Consider the following 24,830-nt stretch of genomic DNA (forward strand, 5'->3'; position numbering starts at 1 on the left):
TTGCTGCAGACTTGCCTTGATGCTGGCCTGACCTCAGCCATAAAACGCTGAAGGAAGCTTAATCAGTGTTCCTGGTCCCATTGTAGGGGGGGAACTCCCCCAAAAAACTTCCACCAAGAGCACATTCTCCTGCATGTGGGTCCATCTTGCCCTTCTCACATTAAGAATAGCATTAGGAAAAGCAGGTAAGGTAAGGTCACAGAATTGAACAAAGAAATTCTGAACTTTATGATTATTACGGTTAAGAATTTTATTATCAAAATTATTACATCTCTTGTGAAAGTTCAAATGTTACAGCAAGGTGTAAACACTCCACTTGAGAAAGAAGTGATACTTCTTCCCTTCCAAGATTTCCCCCCACCCCCCGCCCCCCAGAGGTCTGGTCTTGACAGCACCCTGCCCACACAGAGTGGCTGGGGTCTCTGCACGTGCCAGGCAGGGTGAGGGCTGCCTGCCCGCTGGCTTCTCCCCTGGGTTAATAGCCAAGGGGAGAATGCAAACCCCAGCCCAAATGGAGAGACATTTACATACGTTTTATATAATATACAAAGAAACCAGCATCCCAGGCAACATGATTTCCACTCCCAACGCTCTCCCAGACTGATGGGTTTGTGGGGGAAACAATAAAAAGAAAAGTACTCTGCTGAGGTTTCAGCATTAAAAAAAAAATCTCCCCTCATTTGAGCAAACACCTGATTTCAATTTTGAAAAGTGAAATTTTGTAACAGTCACACACAAAGAGAGAAGACTGTGCATATGATAGTTGTAGGACAGGGTAGAAAAGAAGGGGATGCAAGAGGCTGGGGAGAAAACGAATTAGAGGTAAGGAAGGAGGGAGACTCACAGTATTATCTTGTCCAAAAGAAAAGAAGGTCCACTGCAGCACCAGGGATTACACCTGTCATATATTCACTACCCCTACCATGGTTATAACTGAATACAAAATTAGATAAATAAAAACACGCCAGATATTACAGTAAACAAGTGAAAGAAATAAGCTGGCAACTGTATGGAATTTAAAAAGATTGTGTACCCCGCCTGGGCTGGCTCCAGGGCTCCTCCAGGGGTGTACAACAGGCACAATGCACTGATGGGGAGAAGCCAGTCTGCTCTCATCTCTCTTCCAGAACAGTGTTAGGGGTGTGGGTGGCTTGGTAACTCTCTTACTGGGCCCACTCTCACGTAAGTGTCCCCCAAAGAACTGTGGGGCAGGCCCAAACACAATCATGGTCCTGTCGGTGCCACTCCACAAACCTATCTTCCCACTCTTACCCTACAGTCACGAGTGCGTGCTCCCCATTGATGGAGGCAGTCCTGCTCATGGGATCATCAACTCCTGATTAATTGAGAGTAGAAATAATAAAATTCAAAGCATTCCCAAACCACTCAGTATCCCTTCTTAATCAAATTTATTGCCAAAAGTTGGTTAAATAGCAATCTAATTGGTCTATCTCACTTCTCTTTCCTCTTTCATCTACTTACTTCATGCGTTATTAAGCTGTGAAGTATCTTGGGAAGGGGGGGTAGGATGGTAACCACTGAGGGCTCAGAAATTTTACTCAGACAATCTGCTCCCGAATAATCAACAACTGACCATGAGCTCTTCTTCAAAGAGCCAGATACCCCTCAGTCAGAGCATGTTCCAAGCTTTACTATCCCTGTCTAATTGTTGGTGATTTTAAGACAAAGGTAAGTAGTATTTTTGGTGGAAACACCTTGGCCAGATACCTGCTTTTGGAATGGTTGCCTTAGGGTGAACGTTTAGATACCTACCTTTCTTCTTAAGTGCATAAAACCCTAACACTACTCAAATGGCTTGGGGCTTTGAAATTGGCTTTTAATTTTTTCCTTTGAAAAGAAAAAAAATTTTAATTTAAAAGATGTCCTCACTGCACATTGTGACTATAGGCTACAGGCAAGGATGGGAGATGGAGGCTTCGACACAACTCATTGCACTTAGAACCATTACTAACCGAAACACCATTTGCTTGTCAACAATGTACCCTTAACAGCAGGGAGAAACTTCTTTATAGTCTCTGCTTCAGACAAGATTTACATCTTTCTCCAAGGCCAGAGGCCAACCACGACCGTAAGTCTTGTTTCTTGTCCACCAGACCCAATCCTCTGGCACCATGTACCCCCCCCTTCCCCAGCAATATGCTCGGCCTAGGTTCCAGAGGCAGCTGGAAGGAAGCAGCTATGGGCTCATTCAGTTCTGTTTGCCCAAATCCAGAAGCCCTAGGAAAGTCCTGTCTGAGTCTTGACTCCTGACCCTTGCAGTGGCTGGAGTCGGTACTGGTGCACACTCCCACTCCCACGGTGTGGGTAGTGCTGTGAATTGGAAACCGCAGATACCCTGGAGGCCTGGTAGGCAGATGACTGCCCAGCACTGGGCAGACTGATAGTCCGTAAGTCTGATGGCAACGACGACCGAGAGTTCTGAGAAAAGGAGGTGGAACTCAGAGTTCCTGTGCTGGACTGAGAAACCGAATCTGAGGTCGGCGAGTCTGAGGGTCCCTGCAGGGTAGGGCTAGCAGCACTAGAAGGGCAGCTCCTCCGTGGAAGATTGCTACCAGTGCTGTTTCCAGAATGTGGCTGGCTGCTATAATACCCTGGTGTCCCCGTAAATGGGGCCAACGAGTCTGTGGACACAGGGTGGGCAGGGCTGGAATAGGACGTGGAGGAGAGGGATGACTCTGAAGAACCGTGAGAGGGGGGGTTTCCAGGTCTCAGTGCAGCAGTTCGATAACTGTATCCTGGAGATTGGGTGGGATGTCCTCTAAAGGGGGAGGAGCTTTGCTGAAGGAGGCTTTGTGATTCTGTCCGTGGACTATCACACTGTAGGAGCTAGAAAGAATTGGGAGGAAAAGCATAAGGAGGTGATCAAGTCCCTTAAACAGCTTGTGAATATTCACAATGCCCTACTTCAAAAAACTTCATCTTTTTACCCATTTGTTCTTTTTAGGATACCAAAAGCAGTAAAATGGCTGTCTTTAAAAATCTTATTTTCTGGCATAATTTATTACCTGAGGGTGAGCAGATGATGATTTACTGCCAACGCTGCTGAAACTATATGCAAAGACAGCATCTTAGCTGCAAAGAATGGCCAGGATCACAAAACATTTGGAACCCAGAACACACAATTATGCTCAGAGATCAGCAGTTTCTCATCTCACCTGGTAGCTGTATCTAGAAGGGCTGTAAACGGTTGCTCCTTTAGAGAGTGCTGAGCTCAATGTCTCTGGGCCTTCTGAATCTGCAGGGTCTGGAAGGTAACAGGAAAAAAATCAACTTGGCTTTTTAGAATAAGTGAGAAATAGCCACTGTTCATTCAAGTTACCAATGCCATCACCAACCCATGCTGCTCTCTTTGTGACAAATTGGGTGAGTGCAGCAAGCCAAAAGGGCAAAAGGAGTGGTTAATTATGGGCTATGTTTTAAATGCCTGATCTGCATCCCGTCTCCTTCTTTCTCTTCATCCTTCATCGAAGTGGATTTCCAGGACTTTGGAGAGATGAGAATTACAGAAAGGTATCCCTTAGGAAAAAAGAGCAGACAGAGAGCAAGCAATGCTAGATCTTACAAATGTGGTAGCCCAAAAGAGCAAGACTGGGCTGGAACCTAGTATATATCAGAGCCCAACTGTGTCAGAAACTGACTCACCTCATCCCAATATTTGGTGTAAACTGTGCAGAGCCTGGCATACATGTCTCTGAACCTGGCTGGCAGCAGAAAGCCATGGGCTCACCTGAGTCTTTCTCTGTGATGTTACTCTCCCACGTGGGAGAGGGCTCTCCTTTTTGGGCCACCCTCACACTGCTTCGGAGGACCTTGGGGATGCTCCCACCCTCTCTGAGTCGTTCTACTGACGTGGGAACCATCCTATAAAGACAACAGGGTGCAAGTTTAAGCCACAGGATTTAAGAGTCAAGAGTATGATATTCTCTTAAAATATCCTCTTAAACATTACTTTCTTCAGGAGTCATTTAAAAGAAGTTATTTCCTCTGCCTCAAAGTACGTCAGACACAAAAGAGAAAATAAGAAACACATTAAGGAAAAAGTGAATTAACTTCCTTTAAAAAGTGGATGTCAACTTGTGTTTATACCCATTTTGAAATGCTAAATTTTCTCTGTGAAATCATGTGCTTGTCACACAGAAGTTTAATAAAGGTATTATAAATGAATGTTATTTGAGCTTTGTCTTTTCTACCCCAGAATCATTTCTTTAGTCCAAGATCCCTGAACTTCAGTACTTCATTCTCCATTTCACTCAGTAGTTGCTGCCAGCATTATTTATGTTTTTGTTTTTGGTCTTCCCTAAACCATACAAGTTCTTCCAGAATGTCTTACTGTTCTACACATGCTAGCTATGTGGAATAGAGACATTTGTTAATGCAAGTGGAACTTTGCTAAACTCTTGACTTCCGTGAATAAAAAATGAGAAAACAGAAGAGGCAGTGTTAGTGCCCACCAAATAAAACAACTCATCTGCATCCGCAACTATACGTCTTCTAAAGGGCTACTCCGTGGGCTTGTGCTAATTCTTTACTTCTGCAAGCTGGGAAGTTGCAGCTGATGTTATTAAATCAGCTAACAGACAGATGGCACTGTTGGCTGGCTCTCTCAGATCAAGTTTTCCCATACATTTTAGGTAAAACTAGGAATGATCCTAGAAATATGCTTCCTTCCTGACTGTAATTATGAACTTACCACCTACTGCTGATATTCTCTTGAGGTCTGCAGTGAGATGAAGAAGTGCCTCTGGAATCGGATGGGCTTACCGCCTCCAAATGGGACATAGAAGAATGAGATGGGGAGAATTTCTTGTGTGGGGAAGATGGAGTTCGGGCTGAGGATCCCTGCACACCATGGGCACCAGTGTCAGAAATAGAGTTACTGCTGCCTTGCCCAGCTCCTGCAGACTTGCTTTTACTCTGTGCAGAGTCACCTCCCCCACCAGCAGAATTTTCCTTGGCTTCTTGTTTCCGTTTTCGGTACTCCAGCAGGGATACCTAAAAAGGGAAAAAGAAGCAGTACTCTAGCTGGATATCATTAGTGGATCACTAGTGATGGGGAAAGAGGGAAAGAAGGAACCTCAGCAAACCACTATCCAAGTCACACAAACTAAGTAGGCATCAACCATAACTTTTACAGGTGTGACAGATCTGAGCACAGCTGCATATTTAAGCCAGTTAGAAACTGGTAAAGGGAAGAGAATAAACTAGAAGACTTTTCTGCCTTCAGAAAAATTTGTAAGTTTATCATTACCTAGTAACAAAAGGGTGCCACCAGAGTTATGTACAAGAATGGGATCACCTACAGAAGGAAGGGAACGTGGAGAACTGGAAGCATGTATGGTTTGAGAAAGCCTCCCAAGTCATCCTCATGGCTCTTTTGCACTCACTCCCTAGGAAACTCTAGAGTTGGTTATTTAAAAAATAAAGCAGAAAAAGCCAATGCTCCAGGGTTCTTAAATATGCTCAACTGTTCAACACACACATAGGGATCTTTTTATATTTGTCTTACAAATTGGGAAACATCAAAAGGAGAAGAAATTATTTCCAGTTTATACTTTAGCAAGCTAGCTCTAGAAAACCTATACTTGGTGACTTCTCTCCAACCCCCTCTTCACTGCTTAATCCTTACTCCTCCTTTCCTGCCTGCTACAGCAGACGCCTCCTTCCCTGCCTCACCTAGTATACCTACCTCCTCTTAGCTACTGCAACACGCTGTGCTTATACTAGCTATAAAACCTTTCACAGTGTCTTGTTCCCTGACTAAACTACAGGTTTTATGACGGCCAAGTTTATTTGGGTCTAGGATAGAATTTAGCCCACTGCAGATAAGCAGGTGAGTTGTTACATACTACTTAGTGGATTCCGACTCCCATGGCCACCGTGCTTACTCATATTTGTTTCTGATGGTCAATACTTAAAGACCGTCATGCAACAGTCTTTAAAACCCATTACTATTTTATTCCAAATTATCTGTCAGTGTTTCCTCCTTTTTCTATTCCCTTGAAAAGCTCATTTTTAGGTTCAAATATAAAATACAACAAAAACATGTAAAGACAAATCTGCATATACATTTTTAATATATAATCTTAGAAAAAATTCATAATAAATAATAATAACGTATTTCATTGTAAAGAAAATACAAAAAGTCATTAATGATACATTATAATGAGGATATTACAGTTATTTTGCCACTATTTGAGACTATCTTATACATAGGACATCTAGCATCCCAATAAATGCCAAGGCAGTGTGACAACCCCAAATACTCCTATGCATTTCGAAATGGCCCTAGTTGAGAATGATTAATACGAAAAAGTACATTTTGGGCACTGTGGTTTCTAGATCAGGATTATTTGTAAGTGGTGTCCCAAGCTCTTAACAAGCTCTCTATGACCGACTTTGATCATTTCCCTCTGGACTTAACTCCTGGCTCTCCTTGCCTTCCACCTGATACCACAACATTCAACTGACTGTATCACACTGCATCCCTTCTGACTGCCTGGTGGAATGTCACATATTTACATGTTCTGCTCCCTTTACAGTAACATACCTCATCCTGACCTCTTGCCTCTTCTCAGAGCACCCTCTACATATCTGACTAGGTTAGGTCCCCCTGTTAAGGTGCTATCACCACACATAAGCAACTTCTTTAGTGCATCCATCATCACTGTTACTTTTTTTTTTTTGAGACAGAGCCTCAAGCTGTCCCCCTGGGTAGAGTGCCGTGGCATTACAGCTCACAGCAACCTCCAACTCCTGGGCTCAAGCGAGTCTCCTGCCTCCGCCTCCCAAGTAGCTGGGACCACAGGCGCCCGCCACAACGCCCGGCTATTTTTTGGTTGCAGCCGTCATTGTTGTTTTGGTGGGTCTGGGCTGGGGATTCGAACCCGCCACCTTTAGGTGTACGTGGCTGGCACCTTAGCCGGTTGAGCTATAGGCGCCGAGCCACTGTTACTTCTTAATGTAATTATTTACTAAAGCTCAGTCTCACGCAGTATATGCTCCCACAGGGAAGAACCTGGGAGGCAATACAGGATGGTGATAATAAGAACATGCAATGTGGCATCAGATGGACCTGGGTAGTGTGTGAACCCTTCTACTTATTAGCTGTGTGACTATGGGAAAGTTACTCAACTTGCCTTTGTTTCTTCATCTGCAAAACGGGAAATTACCTTATAGGATTATTGTGAAGATAAAATGCATTTAAAGAGCTTAACATAGCGTATACAACTTGGGAAGTGCTAAATCATAAGCAATTATTCTTCTTTTTCATTGCTTTAACCTTTGAATTGCCTAGCAAGTACATGGCACGTTTGTATTCGCCAAATATTTATAACATTCACGAAACTGCATTAAGACAATCTGTCTTTCACTGGATGTGGCAGAGACTATGTCTTATTACTTATCCAAGAACAGTGCTAAACACACAGCAGGAACTTGTTAAATGTCTACTGATTTAGTTGGTTAACATTCTTCAACAGGGGGCCTATGTAACATAACACTTACCTTTTTCCTCTGTGGTGGGTTCTGGGGGGCAGATGGGACTCCCTCACAGGCTCTTTCGCCACCAGGTGACATGGATCCCCGAGAGAGGTCTTTCATAAAACCATGTTCATATCTGCTAGAAAATCCTTCTGCAGGAGAACAATATCCCCCATCCAAATGTAAAGGCTTCCTATCTCCCACTAGAGGAGAACCTCGATATAATCCATCTGCTCGAGGCATAGCGTTCAAAGGGGAGTAGGCATACATCAAGTTGAACTCTGTTCGAAATGCCTGGTCTGAATTTCTCACAAGGGTCTGATGTCCATCTCCACTCCTGCTTGGGAAGCCAGTCTCAGAAGTGGGCCCGACGGAGGGATGAGGAGCCAGGTCAGAATGACCTGAGTTGAGCAGGGAAGGTCTATCAGCACAGCTGTTAGTGTTGGAGTCAAGATATCCTACTTTTGTCAAATCCAGGTCTTTTCGGTGACAAAGCTGAAAGAATAAAAATCAACGGAGACATGGGGTAGGGGAGACAGGAAAAAGTCAAAGGGCAGAAAAGAGGGGAGGTGAGAGGAACACAGGTGAACAGAAAAAAAAAAAAAAAAAAGAGGGATGGAAGTAGAGGAGAGAAAGCCATTATCATCTGTAAAAGTCCCACGTCACAAGAGCGTATATAGGCCAGATTACTAAAAAATCCCGGCCTTTCCCAAACTGCTTTCATGTCTTTCCAAATGGGAATACTGGGAACATTAGCATTAGGTAATTGGCCAAATGTGACTATTTTGCCTGCTTAGCCTTTCATCGGGTTTGCTGAGTCACCCTGTACTACACTAAGGGATAAGTGGTATATGTAGGGATTTACCTGAGACCCATGAATACTACAGAGGTGAGACTGGTGTCTTAATACAACTGGCTCCTGGTGTTATTCATTTCTAAATTAATATTGATGAAAGGTGGGGGGAGAGGGAAAGGTGGAGGAAAGGAGAAGGCAGACGGAAAGGCAAGTATTTAAGTTACTGGTTCAGTAAAGGAGGATGGCATTAAAGACATCAACCAACCAGTTCTTCATTCACTTTGACTGTTCAGTAGGTGTATTTCTCATAGAACTTTTTAGCCACTCAATTCTTCTTTACTCTCTAATGTATGTCAACATATCACAAAGTCCACTACTACTCACCATTGCAAAGATTCTAATATGTACCAAAAATAAACTCCACCTACTATCTGGTAATCAGAAGCTCTTAATACCAAGATTTTCCATCACTAGGTCACCTATAGCTACTTCTCTACAAAAAATGGTACCAGAAACCCAGATACCACACCATGTCAGTCTCCATTTACTCTATCTTAGAATCTTTAACAACTGAGGTCAGAAAACTTTACTTTCCTAAAAATTCAGAGTCAAACCACCTAAGTATAATAAAACTTCTTCCAGTTTCACACTCACATATGAAATCCTACTGATTCAGAATTTGTCACTAAGTTTAATCCTAACTTTTCATCGGAAGTGGGTGGGATTAAAAGTTCAGTTAAACATTTCTGAAAGACTAACTTTGTCTTCAAGACAAAAAAGGTCCCCATGTAGTTTCAGAGTTAATCATTACTAAGCTAGCACTAAAATCTGAACTTAACATCTCCATAGCAGTAGCGTTTCTGAGAAAAGCACAGAATTGATACCCTAAGAGATTATCACTTGTATAGCACCATATTCCATATCCCAACCATTGCCAAATGGTGGCCTGTCACACAAAGCCAGGGATTGATGTGGTTTCCTTGTGTACTCACAGTAAGAAACTACAGAGAAAATGTAAGAAAGCTGAGAGAATTACTTTCTTTTCCTAAAGAAGCAGCTCAATCTATCAACCAAAGCCCAGAACATTTGGTTATACAAAGCTGTCAGATTAACCCTAGAAAAAGGCCTAAGTCACTGCCCAAGTCTTCCACTGTAAGCTGTTCCTTCTAACCTAAGGTAATAAATATCAAGAGATGGCTCCTACCAGCTTTGATTCAACCTTCCTAATTTGTTAACAAACAGACCTTATTTATTAGACTTTCTTTAACAAGGCTCCTACCACATTCAGCATCCTTTAAACTTGACTTCTAGATTCTATTCTTTAAAAGCAGCCACCCCCCTCCCCCCAACAACAAAATCCAACCCCACATACACACACACACACACACAAACACACACAGAGCACTACTTCATTTTCCTCCATCTACAGTGATGGTCCTGCAAAGTCACAGTCACGCAGGTAGATTCATTCAACTTATTGTATCTAATGGCCACCCTCCAGCCCATTACCCCACTCACTCGGACCCCCATCCCTCCCCACACACTCATACACACTCACTCTCAGCCTCCAAGTGTGATTGAGATGGTGTGATAACTACCTCGGGTGACAGGGACTCGGGCCTATGCGCAGGGGAACTCTCAGGGGAGGATATGTTCTAGAGGAGGGAAAAGCATCTTGTTATTCATCTACTCGAAGTCAAGAAGCAAAACAAAACAAACAAAAAATAAAAGCAAGCATAGATGTTAGCCACAACTTTTTTCAGGGCCAGGTGGGTGCATAAGAATGCACAGGGGAAATGTTTAATTAACTGCAGAACTCATCTCAGTGGACAGCATGACTTGTTAAAATGCTTCCTGGTATCTTTGAAAGCATTTAAGGATAAATTTGTTATGTTTCATGCTATAAGTAAACGCCTCAAGCACATATCAGGAAAAAGTTAGATTGGTGAAATTTTATAGTGTTATACTATTTTTGTATTTTAAAGTTTAGCAACCTGTAGCATTTGTTATTGAGGGACACCCTACCCCTTATACATCCTTGGAAGAACCTCATTCCTTCACCCCACACCTCTTTTGATTGTTACATTTCCTTATTTTCTTACATGCCTCAGGCCCACCACTACTATCCAGGGAGACACCTATGCATGCCGAGGGTTGACAAGGCTAGGCAGATGGCCAGTGCTACTGAATGATAATTGTAAGAAATGGGAAAAATGGAACCCTAGCTCACAGACTAGATTTGGTCCTGCAATAATCTAACTGAACTTGAGCATCCCTACCAATGTTGTCTTGGTTAGAATCCACTGTACTTTTGGGGGGAAAGCAAAGAAAGTGCATATGTGTATATCTTAAGCCCTTGAGTCCCATACAGGGTAGGACTTTTCACCTTGGGGATTTTACCTGAGGTAGTGCTCCCATAACAAATAGGGACCGGGCAGTGACCTCTTGATGGAAAGAGGTACAAGAACAAGTGTAGAGAGAGATGGTGCTAGTGTGATGAGGATTCAAGGTGGCAGGCTGAGGTAGGGGAAGGGTCCCTAATGTAGTGGACTCTGGACCACTGTGGCCTGGGGGCAGATCTACACTGTGCTAGGAAAAAATGAGGCTGCTTCAGCACAGCCGAGTTTTAATAGGCGTTTTATCTGACAGAGGAGTGGACAGTATATGTGGGTATGCACATATGTGAAATGGGGAGTGAAGTACGGCTCTCAGGACAGGAAGAGAAGGGGTTACTTTGGTGGTAAAGAGAAGCTAACTAATCTTGCTCCCTTTCCAGTGTTGCTTCCACTCTTTCTAGATGCTTTCTTCTCCTAAATCAGCGGTTCTCAACCTATGGGTCGCAACCCACAGGAACTGTATTAAAGGGCTGCAGGATTAGGAAGGTCCTAAATCTTTTCTTCCACTGCTTACCTCATCTTTTTCCTGAACACTTTCATGCTTTTCAAAAGTAACTCTCCCCAAACTAAGCTAGTCTTCACTTATGACACCTTTTTATTTTTTTAACATTTTCCTATGTGTCATAGTCTTTGATGGAAGAAAGGCTCCCTACCTGTCTGGACTAGAACCCAGAAGAGTGTGTAATATAGAACACCGGGCCTATTACTAGTTAACAGAATATTTTCTTTCCCACCTGGTATTCTAACATTATACTTAGACTATTCATCACTAAAATGGTCATTAATTTAAAAGAAAAAATGAAAATACCTTGTAATTGCATAGTGTTTCAAAGTTATCCAAAATGCTACAAGGGATAGAGAATGCACTCAGTTAAACCCACTTATTTTAGAAGGTAATGTACCTTCCAATCTTCATAATTTCATAGTTATAACAAAATCTGCATTGATAAAACAGGAAACTCTATTCTTATAATCTATTGCCCTCTAGTGCGAATTCCTCTCATGTCTTATTATAATAGCTCTAGTTGTTAACTGAAAAGTCAATTGCAAGTAGACAAAGTAAAGTTAAAGAGGTCTAAATCAGCTGTTTTATTATCTCGCTAAAAAGAATGCTACAAGAAATCTGGTACAGAATAACTTCCCTAGAAAAATCAAATACAATCAGATTTTTCCCCCCACCCATAAGGAGGTTTATTCTAATAATAAACCTGGAGTTACAGAATATAGCTCTACTTTCAAAGTTGTTAGCTACTTTTGTGTTACTCATATAAAAATCTGGGTATTTTTAATCCTCACACTCTCATAAACAACAAAATGGGAAGATGAGATTGGTGACAACATTTACCTTTCTCAAAAAAACCCATTTGGATAAATGCAAGCTGGGGGCAGAGTTGAGTGTTTAGTGGTCAGAACAAATTTCTCTAAGCAGGTAGAGACAGTATCTATTTAATTAAATTACAAACCAAAGCAACACGTAATAGGAAAAATTTTAAATTATTCAAACCTGCTGTCACTCAAACCTGAATACTAAAGGGATTCAGAAATACTTTTTGAAACCGTTGAGGCAGACACTTCTAAATTAACTCAAAGAATGAAAGCCAATGCTTGTTGCTAGCTTCTTATCTACTTCTCATTCCTAACACATTATATATAACAAGGAGTGAAAGTAGCCTGGAGTGGGAAAAAGTCCGCATTCACCATAAACCATATCCCAATGCGTTCTACATCTCTGTTCACTGAGGCCACAATGAAAATACCAAACAACCTGGGACAGACACGTCACTTATTTAAAGGCCTAGAAACAGAGACACAATCAATCAGCATAATCTGTTACTAACAGCTACTAGAGGCAGCTAGAGGCCTATTTTGACCAAGGTATACAGTAAAGATAAAGACAAAGATCTAGCATGCTTACCACCTAGAATTATGGAGACTGGTGGATTACATGCAAAGATAGATGAATGGGGTCTGTGGTAGCACTATTCCTATTCTGGAAGTACAGGGGCTGCCAGGATGAGAGGCTACCAGGTTTAACAGGCCACAATGACCCTGAGGTTTCCCATTCTCCTGCTGAGATGGAGATGGAAGATAGTAAAGAAACATTTGGAATGATATTATATTTGAAATGAGGAGGTACAATGATGATTTTCATATCCGGCACTCCCAAACACCAAACCCAAATCACCTCAAACTGCAGAGGAGTGTTGCAGCGACTAGCAGTAGTAAGAGATGTGATTGGTGAAAACATGAGGCTATATCCATTTCGACACTCCTCTTCTCCTGGGTGGGATGGACCAGGTGTGGCCAGCTGGGGGCTCTTTGAGCCTGAACTGGGAGGGGGTGGTGTGACTGGAGACAGAGGTCGAAGTAACTTGGTGACATTCTGCTCCATCAGATATCGAGACTTCCATTTCTTTAATGGGCTCAACAAGTCTGTGAAACACAAAGCTTGGATGAGAGTTTGAAACCACAGCTTAATAGGAGGCTCTGTAGTAAAGCCATTAATCACTAACCTACAATGACTCTTAACTCTTTTTTGGCCTCAATCCCCTTATGTTATCTCCTCTAGTCAAACCAAAAGCCCAAAGAAATTCTTTAATTACCAAACTTAAAATAAATCTTTAAATACTCCATCTCTCAGAGAAACTCCAGATGCATCTAACAATCTTAGTGACTATCTTGGAGCTATTAATCTTTCAGTGCAAAATTTAAACATTTCTTTTACACCAAGTTTCTAAAAATCTTGTATTTTTGTTACTTCGTCAAAATTACCCTTTACTTAACTGCCGTATCACCAACTAAAACTACTAGGAAGCTCCATCTTTTTAATCTTCTCATATGTATGTGCCCTTTGCAGCAGCTCTTTCTATAATGTTCTTATATATGAATGCCTGATCCATATCTAGTCCCTGATGTTAAGGAGTGCTAAAAACTGTGAAATAATTTTTATAAAAACTTCTCCCAACCATTTAAAAAATCTAGGCTGGCACTCACTTTTCTTATTAGAATATCCTACTGTCTAAACTTAAGATTTACTTACAAAGAAAGTTACTACTCTGCATATTTTAGTGACAATTCAAAGCCAAAGCACCTATCTCAATAGGAAAAATTTGCTTTTATGCATTTACAGTTAAATGACATTTATTTACTTAGTGCCTCCTATATGTAAACCAATGAATTAGGTATGAGTGGGGTAGTGGTTATCATATATTCTCTTTAAGAGACTTGCAAACTTCTAATAGAGAAAATGTGTGAAACGTGTTTAATATTAGCATGATCAAGAGAGGCAATTGCATTCCTAGTGTCAGTAAAAATAGTTACATTTCCTAAGTGATTATTACACACCGGGAACTACACTATGTGCTTTTCATGAAATATGTGATTTAATTCCAAACATTCTACAAATTAAGCACTATTATTTATCCAAATGTTAAAGGTGAAGACTTTGACATATGAAGAGTATTAAATACTAGGTAATCTCCTTTCCCATCTACATTCTTAATCACTATATTAAATACCCCAAGGCTTGATGAAAGGATTACACTTTATTCCAGGCCCACAAGGAAAAGTTTTCGGTCAGTAGGTCATAATCAGAGCTGTGCTTCAGGAAGTGAAGAGGGACTGGACTAGGGAAGTAGATGTTTAAATGGAGAGGGAAGAATAAATGCAAAAAGTACTAGAGATGCATAATTTATTTTCTGATATCTCAGAATTTACTTTCCTAGATTGAAAGTATATTCACATTTTTCTTTTGTTCCAAGTACTACATTTTCTTTCTTCCTTTAAAAAAGTGCCTAGGCATAAAAACAAACACATAATTCATGGCTTATATTCAGAATAACTTTTATATATTTCAAGAGTCTTAAAACAATGAATCTTTTAGAAGACCTCTGTGCTGCTAAATCCAACACTGTGACTAAATGTCAATCATAGGTGAAGAGGGTTATGGCAAAAAAGTTAGAAAACAGAGATGAAAAGTGCCACCTGCATCAATGTACAAGGCATTCATCTAACATTTATTTACTAAGTTACTTATTGTTGATGTTGTTATTCAACAAAATGACCTGACATTTGCCCTTATAAAGTTCACAGGCCAAATCAATAGCCTCCTTTTTTCTATTTTATTTTTTGTATAAACAATTATCAAATTTATTGTGGTCAAATCTATGCATTGTTTACTGTTTTTACTTTTACTCAAGCAATTCACAGAATTATATAAACAAACATGTAACTTGAAATCATATCCACAAATAAATGCACCGCTAACTTCCTGGTTTATTTTTATCTAGATGTCTTTTTCTTGTTTTGATTCATTTTGTTTTAAGAGACAGGGCCTGGCTTTTGTCACCCAGGCTAGAGTTCAGTGGTATAATCAGTGAAAGCTCAGACTCAAAGGGGTTCGAAGGATCCTACCGCCTCAGCTTCCCAAGTATAGCTGGGACTACAGGTGTATACCACCACACTTGGCTAATTTTTCTATTTTTTTGTTGTAAGGCTAGTCTCCAACTCCTGGCCTCAAGCAATCCCATTGCTTTAGCCTCCTGAAGTGCTAAGCCACTGTGTGGCTTATAGGCGTGAGCCACCGTGCCCTGCCCAGGCGTCTTCATTGAAGTGGCCTCACTAATTCCTTTCTTACCCACATTGCTCAATAATTATCTTTTCACTAAGAAATATAGTAAAATTCTATGACAATATATATAGAAACACACAATTCAGTTTCTAATGGTTGCATGGTATCATAAAATTCAACCAATTTCAGTACTTTTTTTTTTGCTGTAATATCATTCCGATGACTATTAATTTTATTTGTACTCATTTTTGTACTTATTGCAGTATTTGTCAGGACAAAAGGCTACAAGTACGATTGTTAAATCAAGAAAATCATTTACATATGCTAATTATGCATTTATTCTTATGAGAATTGCCTGCTCTTCAGCCTGCATTCTACTCAGGTATTAATCTTTTTCTTCATTTGTAAGGCTTTTTAAGTAAAAAGAATAGCGATCCTTTGACCAAAATGTTACAACTATATTTCCTATTGCTGTTTGTCTTTCAGCCTTCTTTACAAGTCATTACTACACAGCATTTTATATTTTTATTTAGTCAAATGAACTAATCATTTCCCTCATTTTCTGCCACTGGTATCAAATCTTTACTACCACATCCCAAGGCTATAAAGATGTCAGCCTAGTTTTTCTTTATCTCTATTCCTTATCTTTATTTATTATTTATTCTTTATTCTGGATTATGAAATAATCCATTTTCAGGTTTAGCCAGTTTTTACAAATACTTTATTATTTATTATTAATAATACTTTATTCTTTATTATTTATATCTTTATTTTTATTTATTCTTTCATCTTTATTCTATTAATTCAAATAGAATGTATTTTATTTTATTTTTAGTTTTCTGAGACAGAGTCTCACTATGTCACCCTCAGTAGAGTGCTGTAGGGTCACAGCTCACAGCAACCTCAAACTCTTTGGCTTAAGCTATTCTCTTGCCTCAGCCTCCCAAGTAGCTGGGACTATAGGCACATGCCACAATGACTGACTATTTTTTGTTGCATTTGTCATTGTTGTTTAGCTGGCCCAGGCCAGGTTCGAACCTGCCAGTGTTGGTGTATGTGGCTGGCACCATAGCCACTGTGCTACAAGCGCCGAGCCGACAGAACATATTTTAGCAGAAAGGAGTGATTAATCTACTCTTTTCCCATGCCAAATAGCTAGCTTAGCGCCTTCCAAAATCTTGTGTAACTGCAGAATTATAATTTCCCCACTGATTTGAAATATCATATTTATTCTATTAGATTCTTATATACACTGCATCTTTTTCTGAATGCAGTTCTGTCCACTTACTATCTAACATGGAGTCAATATTTACGTTCTGTCTAGTAAACTGTTAGGACAATTCCAGTTATTCTACCCTAGTGCTACAAAATACTTTAACTATTCTAGCAATGAACTGCTGTGGAAATCATTCATCGACCATGCTTATACTGGTGCCCCAAATCAGGACTTTAAATGGTGTTATATAAAATTTAGGAGTAATCTGGGGAAACATTCTCATTCAGAAACATGGCATGGCTCGGCACCTATAGCTCAACCGGCTAAGGCGCCAGCCACGTACACCTAAGGTGGCGGGTTCGAATCCCCAGCCTGGACCTGCCAAACAACAATGACGGCTGCAACCAAAAAATGGCCAGGCGTTGTGGCGGGCGCCTGTGGTCCCAGCTACTTGGGAGGCAGAGGCAGGAGACTCACTTGAGCCCAGGAGTTGGAGGTTGCTGTGACAGCTTGAGGCTCTGTCTCAAAAAAAAAAAAAAAGGCATAATCTTTCAGTTACTCAGCTTTGATCTATGTCCCTCTACATATAGATATGCCACACTTACCATTAGGTTTATCTCACCTCTAATGTTCTCTAGTTTCTGTTACTACTGGAACAGAACCTATTTCTCCTATTATGTTATCTAAATATTTACATATTCATGTTATATCCAGCTACTCTGCCAAAGTCTACCAGTTTTTCAGTTAGTTCTCCTAGGTAGGTAATGACATTATTTAGACATAACAACATATATCCTCTCTGTCAGTATGTGAATCTCTTAAGCTTTTTGGTAATAATTTTGACTAACAACCCTAGAAAATGTTAAATCAGTGGTAATCAAGAAACAATGAAATAATCCATTTTCAGGTTTAGCCAGTTTTTACAAAGATGTATGTTAACTGGCAACTATTTTCAGATTGGGATTTTAAAAACTGTATGTTATTTTATTGTTAAATTTGTAGCAGTCACTAGGCTATTTTCCAATCTGATCTACTCACAAATTATAGTAATTGATTTTCAAATGTTAAACCATACTTATATTTCTAGGAAAAACTTTACTTGGCCACAGTATATTATCCTTCTAATATTCTTACAAATTCAAGTTGCTAATTAATAGATCACAAACCTAATTGAAAAGTGGTACTATGCTATTTTTTTGAGATTGATAAAATGAATCAAGAATTTAAGGAAAAGTATATACTACTCTATCAAAAGTATGTGCACATGCAGATAAAATCAAATACTCTACTATTCTTTTATTGGTTAGAATTTAAATTATTTTTAACCTGTATGTGTATTCTGCAATTGTTAATGACTACAAATATCTCTATACACAAATTTTGGTTTCCATGCCTAGTTCTGTAGGACAGATACCAAAACAACTATTAAGTTAAGAATTATGAGTATTTTTAATGTACATGATTAACCTTAGCAAATTACTAGCAGGGATATTACTTTCCTGTCATTTTTAGCAAATCCTTTCTCCCATATATTAATCTTCTTATTAATTCAGAGTTAATATAGACACAGAAACACGGTTAATGCCAGTTTCAAGTAAAAAACAAACAAACAAACAAATAAAAACATATTTAAACATGCCTGGAATTTTCTGCGGCCAAGAATCTAATTTTTCTTTTTAGAGACAAGGTTTCCCTGTTACCCAAGCTGAACTGGGCTTGAGTGATCCTCTTACCACAGCACAGCATCCACAGCAGCTGAACTATACAGATGGACACCACTGTACCCAGTTAGGACCTAATTCTTTTACAATCCCCCAAGTAAGTAAAAATTCCAGAACAATTTACCTTTCACTTATATAAAGGATTGTTTTTGGCTACCTCGGTTCTATATATGCATCCATCATTGCTTCAATAAAATTATAAACTTAAACTTCATATTAGAAGCTAATACAGGCAAAGTACTTTGTTATTCTTTCTCAAATTTTTTCTTAGTTGGTTAAGATAAACTTTAGAATCATTTAATAAAATTTCAGAAACAAATTATTTAATTAGAACTATAGAAAGCCAGAGAGAGAAAATATGTATATATTCTTTTCATTAATGAAATTTCTCTCCATTTCCTTAAATTTCAAAAATATTTCTCAGTAATAGTTTGTTCCATACATCTAATTAAGGTTATTCTCTGGCAGTTTCTTAGTTTTGTTGAGTTTGGGAATAAAAAAAATTTATTTCATTTACTTTCTTAGTATATGATGGTATTAATTTTTGTAATTTACTTTTCCAAGTATTTTATCGAACTTTTATCAGCTATATTCAGTTCATTATTTAGGTTCTCCCAGAATATAACCACATCGTTTACATTTGTGAACATAAAGGACCTGCCTCTTTTTTTTTTTTAAAGGCCGGGGCTGGGTTTGAACCCGCCACCTCCAGCATATGGGGCCGGTGCTCTACCCTTTTGAGCCACAGGCGCCACCCAGACCTGCCCCACTTTAATATTAATTTTTTTAAATCTCTACAATTTTACCATTTAGGAATTTAGAACATTTCCTGCAGATAGCATCCATAAATACTGGATAAGAAAGAATATTCTATGTAGAACACTAACTGTAATAAGTCCTATATGGCCCAATCCCATGCTGAGCAGTTTACATGTAGTATTCAATTTTGTTAGCCCCATGCAGCAGATACTATTTCAATTTTACAGATGAGGCTCAGAGACATTTAGTAATATCATGTAAGTTAAAAAAGAGCAGAGTTGGTCTTCAAAGACCTATTTGATTTTTTCTATAATCCCAAGCTGTTTCCCTTTCTTAACATCTCCTTGTTATTCTTAAAAAAACAAAACAAATGAAGACAATTCCTCAGGATTTATGCTAACTTGTAGGAACAATTCAGTCATTTGACTACTGCTTGATTTTATAATTAAATATTTTCCTCTGTTTTATGTTGCTCCTTAAGAGTAAGGTGTGTCCTGTGAATGTTTTTCACTGCTGTAGACTAGAGTGGATGCTCAAATAAAGCTTGGCGACTAACAGTCCTATCTATTTCTATTCCAACCAGGGCACATAGTAACAAAGACGCTTTTCCTATAAGTCTTTGCTAGTTAGGAAATGAATTATTATACAATCTCCTATTCCCAACCTTAACTACACATATACAAAACACATATTCCAGAAAGAGAGACACAGCTAAAATAGACACCCACATACACCCAACTAGTCTATTTTCGCTAAGTTATAATCTCACTACACTTTTCATTTATTTATTTTTTTGAAATAGAATCTCACTTTGTTGCCCTCGGTAGAGTGCCATGACATCATAGCTTATAGCAACCTCAAACCTTCAAACCCTTGGGCTTAAGGGATTCTCTTGCCTCAGCCTCCTAAGTAGCTGGAACTACAAGTGCCTACCACAAGACCCGGCTATTTTTTTTTTGGAGAGGAGGTCTCACTTTGGCTCAGGCTAGTCTCGAACTTGTGAGCTCAGAGGCCATGGCCTCCCAGAGTGTACTATTTTAAATGAATGCTATCATTCATTTTTCAGATAATTGGTATTTTATTATCGAGGTGATAATTATATGTTAACTTATTTTTTTTTCCAGAAGAATTGGGTTAACTTATAAGGCATAAACTAAGTAATAATTTAAGAAAACGGCAGGCCCACTTTTTTCTGAATTCAGAATTTTAATAAAAAGCAGATATTACTAAGGAAATAAATTACATTCCAGTTCATAATATTTACTCAGCAAGTTGATCAACAGGAACAATGAAGCATTTTTTATGAAAATCTAAAATGTTATCATATTAGCTATAGCCTTACTTCAGCCTTAGCACTTAATTTATTTTGGATTTTGTTCTGATTGCATAGTATTTAGAAAACTCATTTAGAGATAAACTTATAAAAACCACAGAGAACTTCCCAATTATACTAACATTTTCAGGAGAAATTTTGGCAAAAAGACTGCCCCAAGGTAAGATGATATCATAAGTTAATATACCAATGCTTTCAATTCCCTCTAAGAATAACTGTGAAAACCAATGGATCACATGATTTTTCACGGCCATCTACTTTATAAACACACAAGGACCTTATATTGGATTTAAAGCTGTATCTTTAAAAAAACATTTACACTAACTGTACCATCCTTTTGAAAGCAAATCAATAGTTTCTCATTTACTTCATTTATCCTCTGCCCCCTCAAATCATGCTCCACCCAACTCAATCAGAATTTAGAGGCCTGATTATCAGCGTTCCATCACTTTCTTGCCTTCCCCCCTTATAAACATGGACATAGATTTCCTAAACTTACTACTTTAAATGTATCTAACCTTTTTTATAACCATTTCTGCTGTTACTTGTACACTGTCTAGTTCCTTCTTTGTCGTCCTGGGAAAACTGATCCCTGACTTGAGATCTCTCTCTTCTTCTGTAAAGACAGATGTAAAGTAACTATTTAGAGAACATGCTATTTCTTTTTTGTATCAGTATTCATCTGAAATGTTTTATGTGGACCTGAAATAATCATTGGTCATATACTCAGAAAGGTTTTAGATGCATACCTGCATTGTCTTTGCAGATACTAGAAGAGCTACTATTCTCGTTACTTTGGTATAGGTGCTGAGTTCTAGTCTCTTGGGGTACAGATGATGTTTGAGTCATCCCTTCTTCCAAGGCTTGTTTTATCCAGCGCTATAATGAAAAGAGAACCAGGCAATTATCAATAACTGTTTAAAACTACTTAGTATACCTATTTAAAATGCACATCAACTGTGAGAGATACAATCCAACACACTCATTCAGTTCCACAGTCAAGCATTTTACTGTTTTGTGTTTCAACATATTGTAATGTTGTCCCCTTTAATTCCTTCTATGAGGCAAAACTGAGGAAATCTGGATAACACATAACAAGATTCCATCCCCCCAAAACCCCCAAACCAATAATAAATGACAAATATCCAACTTTTCATACTGCATGGGATGAAGTGGAAAGAGTAAGAATGAAACCTTAATATTTAGAGATATTCTGACCATATAGAATAAAACTAATATATAAAGTAAGTACCTAGTAGGAAGATAAAGATCTCTTAAGAGTTGTCTGTCCTATGCCGGGGACACCTGAAGAAGTCATAAAGATTTACACTAAGATTTTGGATGAGAAAAAACAGTTCTTTACTATAAGTACTAAAAGACAATTTTTAAAAAGTCTATTCTCAAATGAACATCCTAAGGGTTTCCTGCCAAGTAGTTTAGTTAAATTATCCATAAACAATGCAAATCACAGAATGATCTTCTACAGATATCAAAAAAGGGAAAAAATAATCAAAAAGAAGCCCTCTCTAATCAATTATATTTTGGTAGTACAGATTAAAACCTAAATTGTTAAGAAATAAATTTAGGGCAGATATTAAGCCTACAAAGATTATATATCTTGTGAAAGAAAGTTTTTTTTACCTGTAATTTTGTTCTCTTAAGATATCTAGTTGTGGGTTGCCCAATGCTCTTAGGCTTTCCTGCCCTGACATAAGACAGACCAAATTTCGATAAGCATCAATTTCTGAGTTAGATTTTCTCCCAAATAGGAAGAGCAAAGGTGAATTATTATAATTTCACACCTTTAGAAAATATGTATTAATTGTAGGTAAATATTCTTTTTATCGAAAAGAACAATTCTAATAGATTTTCTGTCTTAGAAATGTAGAGTATATTCCAGGAAAATTTTAGCAAGAAAAATCTTACATCACGTATAAATGTCATGTGGTCTGCCAAATGAAAAAAATACAAAAATTGTCATGTTGATGAAAAGATTAATGTGAATTCAGTCTACTATGTACACAAAACAGATCTCTATGATCATTTGAATCACATTGATATTTTAGGATTTGACGAGGTCTCTGAAAAGGTAGAACAATGCTAAGAATGAATTCTCAATAGAGAAGAATACTGATGTAAAGATGAACTGTCTTTACACAGATACGTAAGAGTTTAGAAGAAAACTCAGAGGTTCTCTTGTCCAAAGCACTCATTTTATAGATGGGGGAAAAATTATGCCCAGGAGTAAAGAAATATCTTGTTACAGATACTTTTAGTACAAGTTTATCTTTTTTTTTTTTTTTAAATTAGATCATAGCTGTGTATATTGATACTATCATGGGTAGTACAAGTTTATCCTTTCAGAGCAGAAGACAGAACTCATTCAGAGGTCACTGAGATTTCTTCCATAAGTAATTTTTTTATATTATCCAGGGTTAAGTAGATGTACCCATGAATTTACATTGTGGATCTGATGACTAAAAAAGGGGATATAAAACCAGAACAACAGCATTCTACAAGTAAAATGCCGCCATGGTTTGCTACAAGGTAAAAGACAGCAAACACGGTTGAACCTATTCCTACTGATCCTGTTATAGATGTTTATAATATTTCAGGACTCTCATAAAAATATAACACAAACATTTGTATGGAAAAGATCCAATCTCCCATGGATAAAAAAGTAATGCCCATAGCTTGCCCAAATTCTGTCTTAAGATCTTTCTCTGAAACTCTGTATTACTGTGAATGGAGAAAGTTTTCAGGTGGTTCGAAGATGAGAGAAAAGGAAGTTATAAAGGTTATGGAGTCTAAAAGACATGGGTTGAAACTTGACTTACTAGCTGCCTCACCTTAGGGAAGTAAACCAAATCTTCTGGGTCTACACATTTGAGGCCAATAATCTCAACTTCATGGAGTTGTTGTGAAGGTTAAGTGAGATAATGTATATAAAAAGAAAGCTTGTAGCACAGTACTGAGCACACAATAGCATTTCAATGAGTCCTTGTCCAGCTTAATTTCAGTATTATGTTCAGAGAAACAGGGATTAGTGACCTTAATGAAACACCAATGCAAAGCGCAGTTTCATCACCAGTCAGGTTGGTTTTCTAAGAAATCTGGGGCACTAAATCGCCTATATGCATTATGTCTAGAAAGTGACTTTAGAGAGAGTAAGGTGGGACACTAATGAAATGCTTCTTCGCCACCTATAAATTATTCTATTGTAGAATAACTGAAGTAAGATCTTTAAAAAAGACACACAATTAAATGCTTTTTTAAAAAGAACTATGACTCAATTTAGAAACTCCAGGGATATCATTAAATATTCTGTCAAATATTCTTAAGAATCTGTGTATAGGCTCTGTACCCGTGGCACTGTGGTTGCGGTGCCAGCCACATGCACGGAGGGTGGCAGGTTTGACTAGGCCCAGGCCTGCTAAACAACAATGACAACTCTGCAACAAGGGGGGGAAAAAAGGAAATCTGGGGTGGTGCCTGTGGCTCAGTGAGTAGGGCGCTGGCCCCATATACTGAGGGTGGCAGGTTCAAACCCGGCCCCAGCCAAACTGCAACAAAAAATAGCTGGGTATTGTGGCATGTGCCTGTAGTCCCAAGTACTTGGGAGGCTAAGGAAAGAGAATCGCCTAAGCCCAAGAGCTGGGGGTTGATGTGAGCTGTGATGCCATGCCACTCAACTCTCTGCTGAGGGTGACAGAGTAAGACTCTGTCTCATTTAAAAAAAAAAAAAAAGAATCTGCTTACAAATATACAGCTACAACTTCAATTTGTCTTATATTTTTAATTTATTAGGTTTTTACTTCCTTTTATCAGGTATACAACAGTGGGCCTATAGGAATATGCAGTTTTAACTATCCCATGGAGAGTAGTTTTTCTCAACTATCTGCTTAACTTATACTTCGAGGGATTTTTTGATTTTTTATTACAATTTTGTTTAATCATGGAAATTTTCTTAGGCCCTGCACTAAGATGAGTCCTTCCTAATTAATCTGAAAATAACTCTTCCCCATCCCCATAAAGCTGAGTTCAATTTCTTGCTATAAGATTCAAATTTTATTTTGCCCTAAAGGGCATAATCCTATTTTGTAACATAATCTTGATATGTTGTTATAGCAAATATTAAAGCAATAATTTAAACTTAAAACAATTTTTAAAGGCCCAATTTAAATCAATAGTATTCCTATGATAATCAGTATACATAGCCTGAATGCTTCCTAAAGACACATAGAGATAAAAGTGCTTGAGTCTATATAAGATACAAGATAAAGAAAGGACAGTCAGATACACTTAGGATCCTGTACAACATAAACTTGAGTTAAAAGTGATTCCTATCTGTGGTTAGTGGAAATATAAGGATGAGCTATAGATACAAGACAACAAGGTTCAAAAAAAGCTCAAAGATAATAAATTTTCTACTGGATTTGAAGTCCAGTCCTAACACAGGTCCCTGCGAGTTGGAAAGATGGTACATGATAGTATCTCAGCACTTGAATTATCAAGAAAGAGTTCCAAGAGGCTAGTCTC

At 38.6% G+C, this 24,830-nt stretch overlaps 1 protein-coding gene and 1 long non-coding RNA gene across 18 annotated transcripts in view; one reads left to right on the top strand and one right to left on the bottom strand.

Annotated features, from left to right (window-relative positions):
* Positions 1 to 217: 217 nt before the first annotated feature.
* SETD5 (SET domain containing 5) overlaps positions 218 to 24,830 on the bottom strand; it is an 81,648-nt gene continuing 57,035 nt past the window's right edge. For 11 of the 17 annotated variants that reach the window (XM_023510651.1, XM_023510649.1, XM_012802533.2 and 8 more), the window contains 8 exons: positions 21,041 to 21,170; positions 12,878 to 13,125; positions 9,895 to 9,951; positions 7,525 to 7,995; positions 4,712 to 5,013; positions 3,749 to 3,882; positions 3,177 to 3,265; positions 2,239 to 2,847 (listed from right to left, as the gene is read on the bottom strand). In XM_023510651.1, coding sequence (XP_023366419.1) covers positions 2,239 to 2,847; positions 3,177 to 3,265; positions 3,749 to 3,882; positions 4,712 to 5,013; positions 7,525 to 7,995; positions 9,895 to 9,951; positions 12,878 to 13,125; positions 21,041 to 21,170 — 2,040 coding nt within the window. Of the gene's footprint in view, positions 2,848 to 3,176; positions 3,266 to 3,748; positions 3,883 to 4,711; positions 5,014 to 7,524; positions 7,996 to 9,894; positions 9,952 to 12,877; positions 13,126 to 21,040; positions 21,171 to 24,830 lie in introns of all 17 variants that reach the window. The other 6 variants (XM_023510648.1, XM_023510645.1, XM_023510644.1 and 3 more) reach the window with 4 other exon arrangements.
* Positions 5,848 to 11,777, top strand: LOC111723726. Its single transcript, XR_002772213.1, has 3 exons — positions 5,848 to 5,898; positions 6,626 to 6,633; positions 11,766 to 11,777. It is a non-coding gene; the product is annotated as an uncharacterized LOC111723726 (long non-coding RNA).

Source organism: Otolemur garnettii, unplaced genomic scaffold (assembly GCF_000181295.1).
Source record: "Otolemur garnettii isolate 467f Iridium unplaced genomic scaffold, OtoGar3 scaffold00015, whole genome shotgun sequence".
In the NCBI taxonomy this organism is placed as follows: domain Eukaryota; kingdom Metazoa; phylum Chordata; class Mammalia; order Primates; family Galagidae; genus Otolemur; species Otolemur garnettii.